Source organism: Oncorhynchus mykiss, chromosome 24 (genome assembly GCF_057628025.1).
Source record: "Oncorhynchus mykiss isolate SJ-2025 chromosome 24, ASM5762802v1, whole genome shotgun sequence".
In the NCBI taxonomy this organism is placed as follows: Eukaryota; Metazoa; Chordata; class Actinopteri; order Salmoniformes; family Salmonidae; genus Oncorhynchus; species Oncorhynchus mykiss.
In genome coordinates, this window is record NC_143045.1 from 6,290,923 (window position 1) to 6,306,623 (window position 15,701).

General features: G+C 42.6%; 1 protein-coding gene across 1 annotated transcript; it reads left to right on the forward strand.

Annotated features, from left to right (window-relative positions):
* The first annotated feature begins 2,371 nt into the window (after nt 1-2,371).
* zgc:162730 (mRNA decay activator protein ZFP36) lies at nt 2,372-4,935 on the forward strand. The gene is made up of 2 exons (XM_021581976.3): nt 2,372-2,481; nt 2,758-4,935. Exons 1-2 carry the CDS (start codon nt 2,449-2,451, stop codon nt 3,817-3,819), a joined length of 1,095 nt encoding a protein of 364 aa, XP_021437651.1. The 5' UTR covers nt 2,372-2,448; the 3' UTR covers nt 3,820-4,935.
* Nucleotides 4,936-15,701: the final 10,766 nt, after the last annotated feature.

Below are 15,701 nucleotides of genomic sequence, written 5' to 3' on the forward strand. Positions count from 1 at the left end.
TTCATAAGGGGGTTCCTGCCTAAACATGCCTATTGGTATGCCTGTAAGTCTACAAACGGCACCTTTGCCAAGACAGGAAAGCTCGAATGGAAAGCTTGGCGTATTGCACATCGTTGCTCACCATAGAATATCCCTTAGGGCTTAGCTAGTATGTATATTTGTGTGAGCACGTGTGTATGAGCAAGTATGCCGCGCCCCTCCACAACTCACTAGGAGCGACTTTCCATACTCTCAGGACCGGTGCCAGAAAAGAAACTTGGAGAAAATGCACACCAACTGCACAGCTTGAGAAACCAAACCGGTGGATTGGGAAACAAAATAGAAATAAAAAGGAAAGGGAGAGAGGAAGGGGTGAAATATTTTCCTTTTCTCATTAAGCATTTTTAAAATAGAATTTCCAACCAAATTTGACAAGGTAGTGGAAGCCTGGGGTTATTTTTAACTGGACATGAGTAGGCATGCCTGCCTTGCATGCTCCTGTGGCCCGGGAGTTATTACGCTGCCTGCGACTGATGAAACCTGAGCTTTTCAGGGCCCCTGGTGGACGAGTCCCACTGCTGTTGGGATAATGGCATAAAGTGAAAAGGTACACTGTGACCACTATGGTGGGAAACTGACACAATATGTCTTGGGAGGGAGGGAGGGACAAGTTTGTGTTCCCGTTTCACATCCAACCCTTGGCTATATAGACCATGAGGAGTTGGCTTACTGCAATATGTATACAGCAGTTACTACACATCATGTAAGGCCAGTCTCTGCACCCATTTCCCCTCACGTTGTCTCCATAATACGACCTTAATAGTGAGATAAATAGAGGCGTTAAAGCTTAGGACACAACCAGATAATGCAAAAACACTCCTAAGTGTGGATCCTTATCCAGCAAAAGCGGTGCTGAAGTCATTATGTAAGCATTTTAGGGTGTGACAGGGTTCAAGTAAAATGAGCAGTTTCCTCGAACACTGAAATAGTGCCCCTTCTGCCATTAGGTAGTTTTGCAATCAATTGACTCAACTGACAGAGCTCAAAGCCCATCCAAGTGTAATCATTTCAAAGTAAATATATGACTTTCTGTCACACTGCCTTGTCAGACTTATGAACTGTGTGATGACAAACCCAAAGGACAAATAGAGATACCTCTAAGAACTGTAGATCAAATCAACATGGCCCAGTCGATCCATGGGACACTGTCACTGGATCGATTTTGACTGGATAGATTTTAAACCCTCTCCACTACTTCAACTTGACACTATTTACATAAGCAAATATAGCACAACTAATGTACAAAATACTCTCTGAATATAGTCCACTAATCAAGACAAAGAGTTGGTTACTCCTCCCTTTGAAATCTGGCCATTCTTGCACATTCTTGCTTTATTGTTGTTGGAAGGTGGATAGCTGCTGAGTTAATGCCTCGTGACTTCAGTATTTAGCCACACAAATTCAGATGCGTTTCTCACGTGTGTGAAAATTGCTATGTCAGGCAAGAGATAGACCCAAGGGTTTCATTATTGGTTAAATAGCAGAAACAGAAACATATTTTCGTTATCCAAGAGTTTCCTGCTATTGAGGGACGAGTAATCACATTGCCTGTTTATACTTGGGCTACCGGTAACACAGATGGAAGAAGTCACATAACCTAATTCAGCCTACATGATATCACAAATAGAAACTAAACCATATCCTGAAAAACCCTGCGTTTGAAGTCTAGACTGATTACTGGATAATGTTGTTTGTTGCAGTAAGATCGTACTAAAGTATTTTACCTACCTGGATTCATATCAAGTGTTTTTACGTTGTCATAACGCACATGAGCATATTTGCGTCTACAGCCTAAGGAAATATATATAAATAAATGTATTCTCCCCCCTTAGAGAGACAGCCTATAACTGTTGGAAAATGAATGTAAAGACTGGAAATTATATTAAAGACAGATGTTCTACAAAAAAAACAGAGAGCGGGTGTCACGCATAGAAACCAACGAGGAAAAAGTCTGGGGTGATTCTGGTAACAGCCTTGGGGAAAATGTGTCCGGCGACGAAGTAGTTAATCATAGCCTACTACCACAAAACTAGTCGTCATCGTGATTGAAAATCTAATGAACATAGGCAAATTATGTACAAGTGTGTCAATATTTGTGGGCGTATTATGTTGTTGACCTACGAAGCCTAGTCAGTACGACGCGTTTATGTTCGAATGTTGGTGAAACTGAAACATTTCACAGCTGACTAAAAATACAAAAACAAAGCAACCTTGGTTGGTTGAGTTGTGTATGAAACTTTATGGGAGTGGTGTCCGGGAAAATAGCACAGGAAACCCCGCCTGCCTGCAGCCCAGACACACTATAAAAAGGCTGGCACTGCATTAACAGCGCAGCGCAATCGCCCGTGTCTTGCAGCTGAAAGTGACAGGCGAACTGAAACGTTTCAAAGGACAAGAACACGTAGAAGCATGTCCGATATGATCGACGATATTATCACGAGGGTAAGGTTTATTCACTGTGGTTATATGTATGTTTTTGTTCAGTTACATAAGCTTAGGTTATGCTTTTGGTTCCTTAAAAAAAACTACAACTACAACTATTGTATAAGTTGTAGGCTACTTTCAACTTTGATTACATGTTGAAATATTCACAAAACATATTTAACATAATTAAAAGCTTAATGGGGAACTGGGCATAGGCTACAATTCTGCATCCTGGGTAGTCTATAGGATGGGCATAACGTGATCATTTATTGACAGTCATATTTCTCTCCACAGAATCTGATCAATCTTGGTTTAGATGAACCATTCATCCAGCAACAAATTCAACCAATGGCACCTCGTCTCAACAGTTCAACTTCGTTCTTCTCACCAAAGAGACATAGTCTAAGCTCTGAGCAACTGAACGATGATACCCCCTGGCCACTTGACATTTGGAGCAAGATGGCTCCAAGTAAACAACAAGTTTCCTTCAGACCTGACCGCTCCATGAGTCTAACCGAATCCAATATCCTCTCCTTCGGTAAAATGAAGACCCTGGATGAAGTGCCTCCACCGCCTGGATTTCCTCCCCTGAACAACCCTACACCTCTCCCTTCCAACCGTTACAAAACCGAACTGTGCCGTAGCTTCCAGGAGAACGGAAGCTGTAAATATGGGAGCAAGTGTCAGTTTGCCCATGGAGAGCCTGAGCTGCGCGGTTTGTACAGGCACCCAAAATACAAAACGGAGGCCTGTCGCACCTTTTACAACTTTGGCTACTGCCCATATGGAGCCCGCTGTCACTTCATTCACGAAGAGAAACTCACCCCCTTGACCCAAAAGTTCCACAACCAAGCACTTGCTGATCAGAACCCACGTCAGCTCCGTCAGAGCGTCAGTTTCGCAGGTTTCATGGGATCACGCAGCTCTCCTCCCCCTGCGCTCCACGACCCCCTTGGCTTCACCCGTGCGCCCTCGGTGTCACCACCCCCTGCGGACATTCTCTCCCCAGTGTTCAATGACACCCAACGCAGCACATTTCAGTTTTGTCAGAGCCGACCCAGTGTTGGTGACATCCACAACATCCCTATGATAGTTGAGCCACAGAAGCCCTCACGCTGCGTTTGTGGCCACGGAAATAACTTCCCAAACACTCTGAACAAATCTTACGCTATGGAGGACCGCAACAATGTCTACATCACCCAGCCAAACCTCCAGCGCTTCTCTTCTGAAGATTCCCTCTCAGATCGGGATAGTTACACCAGCACAGGCAGCACCAGCGGGTCAGAGTCCCCCACCTTTGATGGGGCTGGCAACAAGCGCCTCACCGTCTTTGCGCGACTGTCACTCTCTGACTAGGCACCCAAACCACACAGAGACAATCCAAATCACGAACCTCGATCAATTGTGAAGGTTCTGCTTACAGAAATCAGAAATCCTATCAATATGATGCGCATCAACACTTTATACTGTTGTTTATTTATTAGTAGATTACTTGCTCAGTGAAATTTATTTGGTACTCAAACTTATCAAAATCTGTATATTTTTTTATACTTATGTATATTTTCATTTAACTTTTCATCTTGTCTTCCATTAATTACTTTCTTTAAAAATGACCTTGATGGTTATGACAGTAACAGACGTTTTAAGTGCCTTTACCTGTCTCAATCAATATGAGAAGGGCCTAGTAGCCTTACTTTAGCTGGATTACTTCGATTAGTCCTTCAAATATATGATCATATGAAACAAAAGACTCCCCTCCATTTAGTAAGCTGCCAGAACTATTTGTCAGATCTGTTCATACTGTTGGTATTCATGTGTATACCAAAAAAACTGTTGAAAATATTCAAACCATCAATGTGACTTGAAAAATGACAAGACATTCTCTCACTGTGATATGCACTTTAAAATAGGTATTGGGAGACTAGTCTCTCTATGTAGCATTTAACCAAAGCTTTATACTTACTTTTTTACACTTGCTACATTCTTTGTGTAAGAGCAGTTTTTCCATTTATTTGTAATTTTTTGGGGGGCGTCCATCATATTTTAACACATCTGTGACAAAAGTGAGAAGGTGCTAGTACGCCGTCTGTGTATGTCACAGATCTAGGAGGGGGTATTTGTGTAGCCTTTGCCATTTATTGAGAGACCTGTTTTGTTCCATAATGTTTTGACAACCCTGGTTGGGTCTTTACTCAACTGTAGTAGGTGACTTCTATTTCATCAGGGACTGTAACATCACAGTATTTCCATAGACGATCGGTTGACTTATTTGCCTTTTTGTAATTGTATAGACTTAACTAATATATTTATTATGATATTTATTGTGTTAATACCAATGCATTTTGTACTTATTTATCAAGAACATGTCAGGGTCTGTGAAAACGATGTGTGAATTATTAAGAAAAAAAGTATGAATTTATTTTTTTGATCGCCTGAACAGGAGAAATAAATGAAAATGATAAAGAAATGTAATTCCTTGCATTGAATGGTCTTTTTGTCCGTTTTCAGCTTGCTTCAAGTTTGATTCAATAAGGCAAACATTCCTTACTACTTGATGACAACACAAACCGAGGCTATATGAGGGCAGAATACATGGTTTATGCAAAGATACACACAACACACAACTTATGATATTATCAAACTGTATTTTGTGCTTAAATAATACAAAAATAGAAACAGCATATACCCTCGTTTTCTCGCTGTGAGAAACCAGTCTATATCTATCTATAGATGGCTGCTATGTCAACACAAATGGGTGATATTGTATTTGGCCCCAAATACTGTCAGTCACTGAAGGCATTTGACCCAAAACAACAACTTAGTCCTTATCCTGCATGCATTGAGCTCAGTTTCATAACTAGCCATGTGGATATACTGAAGTTGGTGTGTTGACCATTAGATAGGGAGCTGAGCTGTAACCTAGCTGTGTGGTCAAGTGCCTGTGCATATTTGACATTCCTCTCTTAGGACGCCCTGTGCTCACCCTTGTGTTTACTCACTGGCAAGGTTGCCATGGTTACCTGTCTTTCCTCTGCTCTGTATACACTTGAGTGTGCACCAATACTTGCCATTCTTATCCCCAAATGGGTATCCATTTTTATGATGTCAGATGTGACTCGATTGCATCAGAAAGGCCTTGTATTACAAGTGAACTCCAGAAATCTCCTTTTGCAATTTGTCCCTTCATGTAAGGATAGCTGACGAGGTTTTATGGAGAAGTTTTTAATATATGGACACAGGATGAACACAAAGAGCAATGCAAACACTTCCTTAAACCGTGTATTTGAAATGTGAGGTTTATAGTGTTAAGTCAACCTCACTACTTCAATAGCCTACTTTTCCTCAATCCAGTAAGGCCTTCAAAAGTCTATACGCTGCACATTTCTGATGGGATCATCTGAAATTCCTTCTCCAAGAATAAGGAAGGGGTCAAAAAGCAAACCTGAACGCAGACGTGCTACTAACGTTAAAAAGGTTGGGTATATTACTGGAAACTTTAGAATTTCTGTATCTTTCAAGGATTTTATGTACTCTATCAAAAGACATCTAGTGGCCCTTTTGAGTTTTTCAGATTTCCACGTGTCTGTAATAATCTCTGGCCCTCTGTGTCGGCCTTATTGCATGTAAAATATGTGAAATAATTAAATGAGATGATTTTAAAATGTAAAAAAAGAATGGAAAAGCTGTAAAACATTATGCTAAATCGAAGCAATCAACTTGAATACCATTGGTGATTCATATGAGAGTTTCAGCATGAAATGCCCTTTTTAATTCTAAATAAAAAATGTTTACAAACATTTATTTTACTATGTCAATATGTAGTTGTCAATGCTTTGGCGTCAAACTGGTGGCAGTTGTGAAAAAAGTCAATAGTTGACAGAGTTGCAGAGTTAATTGAAAACGAAGCCCTTGTTAATTAGATTATTTTTCCATTATTTAGGCTATTTTCGCTTGAACCATATGGTCTATCAACTAGAAACTCATGGACAATATGTACACACAGATATAATACAGTTATGCTGGATTGCCATCATTTTCTGTTAATTACTAAAATGACTGAATATTAAGGTAACTTTGGTAAATTACCAGTAGCTTTGTAACCCTATATGCTACCAAGTTCATATGCTTTTCAGTTTGCCATTTACTCTAAATGATAGGTGGCTGGGAATAGCCTACTAATACAAATCAGGCTACGCCTATGGATTGGATATGCTATCTTCTCACTGTCAATGCAATCGGCAGTGAAGAAACAGTGCTAAAGGCTAACACTTCCAGATAAACCTGTCCTGAGATCAGTTATCTATGCATGTACGTACATAGCCCTAATCCATCTGTAGGGAAAACACAACCTTTGAACAGGTCACCAATACAGACAGATCAATAGCTGCAACAATTTGTCCACATAGACATACATTGCCCGCATACTATAGAATGAGAGCAAAAGCTATTGTTATTTGATAAGGTAATGTAATCGTGCATGGTGCTGCTAGAGTGGTTTTCACTTCTAGCTTAAGGAAAGTGACCCCCACTCAGTGGTTGATGCACGAGATAAACAGCGTTGTTGAAACCGCAGCGTATCTAATTGTGACAGCTACAAGTGAGGTAAAGGATATGACAAATTCACACCATCTATTCATTTGTTGCCTTTCCCACTTCCCCTTTCCTCTTCTGTTCTTCCTCAAGATGGGTAGTCGAGGTGTCAGTTGACAATGAGGAAGTTCATGTTTGATCTGAAGAACAGAACATCTTTCTGTCAATACAGATGATCTTGCCATTACATTTTCTCTGTATTTCAACCAAGACTTCAGAATGCAGGACCAGAGGACCCCTCACAACACTCCTAGGAAGACCATGCCGTTACACAAAAACACCTACCATAGGGGAACTGTGATTGCAGGCCATCAGTCACATCAATAAAGAAATCAATTCACAGTCCATTTAGTTTCTCTTGTCCTTTAAGTCAGTACAGATACAGGATGCGTTGCCATAACAACAGACGCCGTCCAGTAAAATCAAATGACCAACACAGAGCACAAAACGGGCAGTGTGTTTTCTCTAGGTTTGGCATGGCCTCACACTGCAAACATAGACAGCTGGTGGACCATGCATTGCGGTTTGGACCGCAACAGTGTAATGCCGCATATAGTGTGTTTCTTTAGTTTATTTTTGCCTTTTATCTATTGGAATGGATAGTGAAATCCCTATCTTTAGTTGGCATTTTGAGGAATTGTTAATGTGAGCATCATGCTAGTTTATATATGTTTTGTAGATTCCTGCCAAGGAGGATATATTTACTGTCTATGATAAACTCCATCACACCTTGTGTAATGGACCCAGTTCTGTAGAAATGGTCACATGTTGAGTCACAAATGAATCCCAAATGCTCTACTCCGATCTGATTCCAAGTCTCAACAGTTATACCTTAGTACAGATTTATTTTTTTTTGTATCCAGAATAACTGATAAAGTAATATTATAGTGAGCGTTACTAATGCTGTCTTTTTGTAGGCACTAACTCCAACATGGCTTGTTGGCCAAAGCCTATGGGGAAATTAATGTTTTTTGGGTGGATAAACACCAAAAATAAGGTCTGTAGTTCACACAGGCCTAGGAGATTTATTACATTTTGTTTTATGAGATAATCTTCATCAGCGAACTTAACTTTTGGTGAACTTTGAAGCATTTCTGTATTCAAAACAAGCATCTAAAGCACATAAAGGCTTCATAATTTATAAAGGCCATGTTAACTGACTGATATTATCTGATAGAACAAACTTAGAAGATGGGATCCTAAGCCTGTGTTTACCTCAGACCTCATTTTCAGGGTTTATGACAAAACCCTATTCTTTCCCCATAGGAATGGCTGAACGAACCAGTCGTGACTCATTTCATTTTTTATGGACTACAAGCTGGCAAGCTCTGGGGCTATCTATTCTGGACTGACAGTATGATGATTTATTAGCATGGCAAACTGATCCAACCCCCATTCCTTCTTGCAATGCCTTTAGAAACCTCTAGGGGTCTGCAATAACTCACTTTGCCTTGTGGCCTAAACCCAAAAGAATAACTGTTCTAACAGAACCTCGTAATGTGGACAGAGGAAGGACAACGGGATCAGAAAAGTCTTATTTTAAGCATAAGGTTTCCTCTGGCAGAGTGGGTTTTACCTGTGCCCTGGCAAGGTTGTCTCAGTGCAGACAAGCAGATCCATAATCAGAGGCCAAAACCCCTCCCAACATCAATGTTTAACCGCTAGAAAGAGATAAAATATAAACAAAATACATTACTCCATCAGCGTCATTGTGGACCGTCAAGACCCACCCCCACAAGCAAACAGGAAATAGTAGGCCTAATAGACAGTCTACTATTAGCAAACAGTGAAGCCTTACAAAACCAAAAAATCATTTGAATAATACATTTGCTAGTGTGGACATTGTTTTGTTTGGCAGACAGGGCATCGAAAAACACGTATGACTAAAGTATGACTAAAAGCAATGTTTTGAACAAGGTATCTACTGTTTTTCCATTTAAAAAAAAGACATCCCTAAAACACATCCTTCTACGTACAGTAACAAACACGAACAGGCAAACTTTCTTTACAAACATGAGCGACACTAGGAAAGTTCATTCAGGAGCACCGCAATGTGAACCGTTTGAGAGCAGTCAGTTTGAACCACTCTCTATCAACGTTTGCTGAGAGGTGGTTGCTAGAGCAGCAGTTCAAAGGTAGAACTGGTCTATTTGCACAAGTTACTGAGGCAAGACAAGATTAATTGCAAAAGCCTCTTGAAACAGGCGTGCTCAGCGTCATGGAAACAAGTCTGGTTTCTATTCTGCCGATGCAAGTCAGTGTCAAATCCTATCAAGACTCCTCCGGCCAAGAACAACACAGAGGGAGAATTCTTACATATCTAATGTGGAGCATGTGGGCACAGCAATATGAGCTATGGAGAAGTTATTGCAACAGTCACATTTATTAAGCACTGCTACAGTTTTGTATTTGGAGTCAGGCACGTTCAAGGTTGAACGGTGCACTCCCTATGCTATTATAATCATTCAGGGCTGTCTATAAAACTTCACCCAAGTCAAATCAAAGGTACTTTATATGAACGTGTATTTTGGCAGGTGTGTGTATAGGCAGTTGGCACATCTTTGAGCCAAGTGTTTAAGCTAAACAAATACCTGAACAATGGGGGAAATTGACTAAAGAACCAGAGAGTTAGGAAATAGGCTTTAAATGTGTTTGGCTTTATGAATCAAGTTAATCTGAGGGAGCTCCATTGAAGTCTTTGGACTTTGTGGTGTGTTGACTTCATTCACTGGGTGTTATGCGGGAAGTCAGGCCATGGGATACAGGCTATTGTATGGGACAGATTGAAATGTAGTGGTGGGGGAGGGGGGGGGGGGGGGTCCAACTCAAGGTGTCACCAACGTAAAAAAAATATATTAAAAAATCTGCATGACCCTCCCTTTGTCTGTAAAATAAATTGAACACCCTCCCCCATCATAGAATTAACTAAAAATATTTTTTACGACCAAAAACAACAACTGTAGCAACCCTGTGTTTTATAAATATGGATATCGACTTTGCCACTTCAACATGCCATTGTGGCAGTGTTGATACCATGCAGGGGTATGGGCCAGAAGGTTCGCCGACCACCACCGATGAGCTCACTCTCCCTGCCTGTCTCATTACACTATGATCAAAGCCAGCTGGCAGACAATGATCAGCTAGGGGGGAAATCAGACTTTCAACATTTTGATGCCATATTTATAATTGTATAAAATATATGAAAGGAATTTTCCACCAACAGGTTTCCATGCCAATGCACCAACACAACCAATAAACAAAGAATACCGCCTTCAGGCACTTCAAAATCATGGTTTGCATTTTCAACAACCACAATAAAAAAAAAAGACTATGTCAATTTTGACAAACAGAAAACACATCCCTTGTCACGTTCTGACCATAGTTCTTTTGTGTTTTCCTTGTTTAGGTATTGGTCAGGACGTGAGCTGGGTTGGCTCACGTCTAGTTGCATGTTAGCACTATGTTTCATTAGCAGTCACGTTGGTTTGTTGTTTTGTTTGTTTACGTCGTGTTTTTCGTCATTCAATAAAATAATGCATTCATACCACGCTGCACTTTGGTCCGCTTCATACGACGATCGTGACATCCCTCCCTACCTTGTAGGCTTCCCCAGTATCGAAGGCTTGGCTTGACAATCTCCGAATGTCATTCAACTTTTTGGCCTTTTGTGACGGACGTCTCTTTCCGTTCATAAATTGCACCGTTTGAATTGATTGATTGATTGATTTTATTTGTCAGTAAAAACAAATACATAAATACATAAAGATTTTCTTCAGTGACCGAGATTGAGCAATAAATTCAGGGACTTATTTTCATTGCGTGTCACGTTCTGACCTTAGTTCCTTTGTTTTTGTCTTTGGCTTAGTATGGTCAGGGCATGAGTTGGGGTGAGCAGTCTGTTTGTTTTTCTATGTTGGTTTTTGAGTTCGGCCTAGTATGGTTCTCAATCAGAGACAGCTGTCAATTGTTGTCCCTGATTGAGAATCATACTTAGGTAGCCTGGGTTTCAGTTTTGGGTTGTGGGTGTTTGTCTTCCGTGTCAGTGTTTGTCGCCACACTGGACTGTTTCATTCATTTCACGTTTATTGTTTTGTATTTCGTAGAGTTCAGTTTATGTTTTAAAATAAACAGTATGGACACTTACCACGCTGCGTTTTGGTCCTCCGATCCTTCTCGCTTCTCCTCCTCCTCAGAGGAGGACGAGATCCCTTACATTGTGGTCCCTATGTTTTGCATGAACACATAAACAATTACATAGATACAAGACACATTACAGAGATCGAGGTAAAAAAAAAATCTCAATCTCGAGATGAGTGTGAGGGGGGACTTTAGGTACAATTCTTCCAAGCTTGTTTGGCTGGTAGCTTATTCTTTAGATGTTTGGGGCTGTTGGTGAACCATGATGTGCAGGCATACGAACTTGCCAGAGCATTTAGGGTGTCTATAGCTAGGTTCCCATCCAATTGGAGACAGATTTTCATGCAAATATTCTAAAATCTTAATAAAAACCCATATTTCATTGGTGCCGGAAAACATGACAGGGAAGATTTTAATTGACCAGACATTTAAGACATTTTACAGACGTCCATATGCATTCAGATGCGGCCAGGCACAGCCAGCACAAATCAATAAAAGAGGGATGTTGGCCAAATGAGCCCCATTTACATGTCCTTAAAAACAGCCTGTAACAAATGATAAAAGGTTGGATGCAGTAAAAAGCAGCAGGCCCGACTAGACAGGGCACAGAAGAGGGCCTTGAGGCTCATCCCCAGAGGTGGAGCAGCCCAACCATGGTCCCCGCCACTGCAGAGCAGGCGAGAGCAGTCTGCGGTGCGCCCGGTGAAGGACATGCACACCCTTGACCATCCACTGAGAGACCAGCTCCCTCCAAAAAGAGGTAACTGCACCACCAGGCTCCTGAGAAACACCCACGACCTGTCCTGTATAACCGCCCGTACGAACTGCCTGCGAAATGCCAATCTACCCGCTGCTGTCAGACTGTATGTTACGTTCGTCGTCGGAATGAGACCAAAGCGCGGCGTGGAAAGTGTACATCTTTCTTTATTTTAGATGAACACCAAAAAACAACAAAAGATCAACGAACATAAAGTTCTGCGGGGCTAATACAGCAACTATGCAAAAACAGGATCCCACAAACTCAGGTGGAAAATAGGCTGCCTAAGTAAATCAAATCAAATCAAATGTTATTTGTCACATACACATGGTTAGCAGATGTTAATGCGAGTGTAGCGAAATGCTTGTGCTTCTAGTTCCGACAATGCAGTAATAACCAACAAGTAATCTAGCTAACAATTCCAAAATGACTACCTTATAGACACAAGTGTAAGGGGATAAAGAATATGTACATAAAGATATATGAATGAGTGATGGTACAGAGCGGCATAGGCAAGATACAGTAGATGGTATTGAGTGCAGTATATACATATGAGATGAGTATGTAAACAAAGTGGCATAGTTAAAGTGGCTAGTGATACATGTATTACATAAAGATGCAGTAGATGATATAGAGTACAGTATATACATATACATATGAGATGAATAATGTAGGGTATGTAAACATTATATTAGGTAGCATTGTTTAAAGTGTCTAGTGATATATTTCACATCATTTCCCATCAATTCCCATTATTAAAGTGGCTGGAGTTGAGTCAGTGTGTTGGCAGCAGCCACTCAATGTTAGTGGTGGCTGTTTAACAGTTTGATGGCCTTGAGATAGAAGCTGTTTTTCAGTCTCTCGGTCCCAGCTTTGATGCACCTGTACTGACCTCGCCTTCTGGATGATAGCGGGGTGAACAGGCAGTGGCTCGGGTGGTTGTTGTCCTTGATGATCTTTATGGCCTTCCTGTGACATCGGGTGGTGTAGGTGTCCTGGAGGGCAGGTAGTTTGCCCCCGGTGATGCGTTGTGCAGACCTCACTACCCTCTGGAGAGCCTTACGGTTGTGGGCGGAGCACTTGCCGTACCAGGCGGTGATACAGCCCGACAGGATGCTCTCGATTGTGCATCTGTAGAAGTTTGTGAGTGCTTTTGGTGACAAGCCAAATTTCTTCAGCCTCCTGAGGTTGAAGAGGCGCTGCTGCGCCTTCTTCACGATGCTGTCTGTGTGGGTGGACCAATTCAGTTTGTCTGTGATGTGTACGCCGAGGAACTTAAAACTTACTACCCTCTCCACTACTGTTCCATCGATGTGGATAGGGGGGTGTTCCCTCTGCTGTTTCCTGAAGTCCACAATCATCTCCTTAGTTTTGTTGACGTTGAGTGTGAGGTTATTTTCTTGACACCACACTCCGAGGGCCCTCACCTCCTCCCTGTAGGCCGTCTCTTCGTTGTTGGTAATCAAGCCTACCACTGTTGTGTCGTCCGCAAACTTGATGATTGAGTTGGAGGCGTGCGTGGCCACGCAGTCGTGGGTGAACAGGGAGTACAGGAGAGGGCTCAGAACGCAACCTTGTGGGGCCCCAGTGTCGAGGATCAGCGGGGTGGAAATGTTGTTGCCTACCCTCACCACCTGGGACGGCCCGTCAGGAAGTCCAGTACCCAGTTGCACAGGGCGGGGTCGAGACCCAGGGTCTCGAGCTTGATGACGAGCTTGGAGGGCACTATGGTGTTAAATGCCGAGCTGTAGTCGATGAACAGCATTCTCACATAGGTATTCCTCTTGTCCAGATGGGTTAGGGCAGTGTGCAGTGTGGTTGAGATTGCATCGTCTGTGTACCTATTTGGGTGGTAAGCAAATTGGAGTGGGTCTAGGGTGTCAGGTAGGGTGGAGGTGATATGGTCCTTGACTAGTCTCTCAAAGCACTTCATGATGACGGAAGTGAGTGCTACGGGGCGGTAGTCGTTTAGCTCAGTTACCTTAGCTTTCTTGGGAACAGGAACAATGGTGGCCCTCTTGAAGCATGTGGGAACAACAGACTGGGATAGGGATTGATTGAATATGTCTGTAAACACACCAGCCAGCTGGTCTGCGCATGCTCTGAGGGCGCGGCTGGGGATGCCGTCTGGGCCTGCAGCCTTGCGAGGGTTGACACGTTTAAATGTTTTCCTCACGTCGACTGCAGTGAAGGAGAGTCCGCATGTTTTAGTTGTGGGCCGTGTCAGTGGCACTCTATTGTCCTCAAAGCGGGCAAAAAAGTTATTTAGTCTGCCTGGGAGCAAGACATCCTGGTCCGTGACAGGGCTGGTTTTCTTTTTGTAATCCGTGATTGACTGTAGACCCTGCCACATACCTCTTGTGTCTGAGCCGTTGAATTGAGATTCTACTTTGTCTCTATACTGACGCTTAGCTTGTTTGATTGCCTTGCGGAGGGAATAGCTGCACTGTTTGTATTCGGTCATGTTTCCGGTCACCTTGCCCTGATTAAAAGCAGTGGTTCGGGCTTTCAGTTTCACGCGAATGCTGCCATCAATCCACGGTTTCTGGTTTGGGAATGTTTTAATCGTTGCTATGGGAACGACATCTTCAACGCACGTTCTAATGAACTCGCTCACCGAATCAGCGTATTCGTCAATGTTGTTGTCTGACGCAATACGAAACATATCCCAGTCCACGTGATGGCAGCAGTCTTGGAGTGTGGAATCAGATTGGTCGGACCAGCGTTGAACAGACCTCAGCGCGGGAGCTTCTTGTTTTAGTTTCTGTCTCTAGGCAGGGATCAACAAAATGGAGTCGTGGTCAGCTTTTCCGAAAGGAGGGCGGGGCATGGCCTTATATGCGTCGCGGAAGTTAGAATAGCAGTGATCCAAGGTTTTTCCAGCCCTGGTTGCGCAATCGATATGCTGATAAAATTTAGGGAGTCTTGTTTTCAGATTAGCCTTGTTAAAATCCCCAGCTACAATGAATGCAGCCTCCGGATAAATGGATTCCAGTTTGCAAAGAGTCAAATAAAGTTCGTTCAGAGCCATCGATGTGTTTGCTTGGGGGGGGAATATATACGGCTGTGATTATAATCGAAGAGAATTCCCTTGGTAGATAATGCGGTCGACATTTGATTGTGAGGAATTCTAAATCAGGTGAACAGAAGGACTTGAGTACCTGTATGTTGTTATGATCACACCACGTCACGTTAACCATAAAGCATACGCCCCCCGCCCCTCTTCTTACCAGAAAGATGTTTGTTTCTGTCTGCGCGATGCGTGGAGAAACCAGTTGGCTGCACCGACTCCGATAGCGTCTCTCCAGTGAGCCATGTTTCCGTGAAGCAAAGAACGTTACAGTCTCTGATGTCCCTCTGGAATGCTACCCTTGCTCGGATTTCATCAACCTTCTTGTCAAGAGAAGAATGCTAGGGAGTGGTGCACGATGTGCCCGTCTCCGGAGTCTGACCAGAAGACCGCTCCGTTTCCCCCTTTTACGAAGTCGTTCTTTTGGGTCGCCGGCTGGGATCCATTCCGTTGTCCTGGGTGAAAGGCAGAACACAGGATCCACTTCACGAAAGTCATATTCTTGGTCGTACTGATGGTGAGTATGATTCCCAATCAGAGACAACGATAGACAGCTAGCTGCCTCTGATTGGGAACCATACCCGGCCAACAAAGAAATAGAAAACTAGAATGCCCACCCAAATCACACCCTGACCTAACCAAATAGAGAAATAAACAGGCTCTCTAAGGTCAGGGTGTGACACT

Coding starts and splice junctions, on each gene's coding strand:
- zgc:162730 (XM_021581976.3), top strand. CDS start 2,449: ATGTCCGATATGATCGACGATATTATCACGAGG. Junction 2,482..2,757: donor TCGACGATATTATCACGAGG/GTAAGGTTTATT, acceptor TTCTCTCCACAG/AATCTGATCAATCTTGGTTT.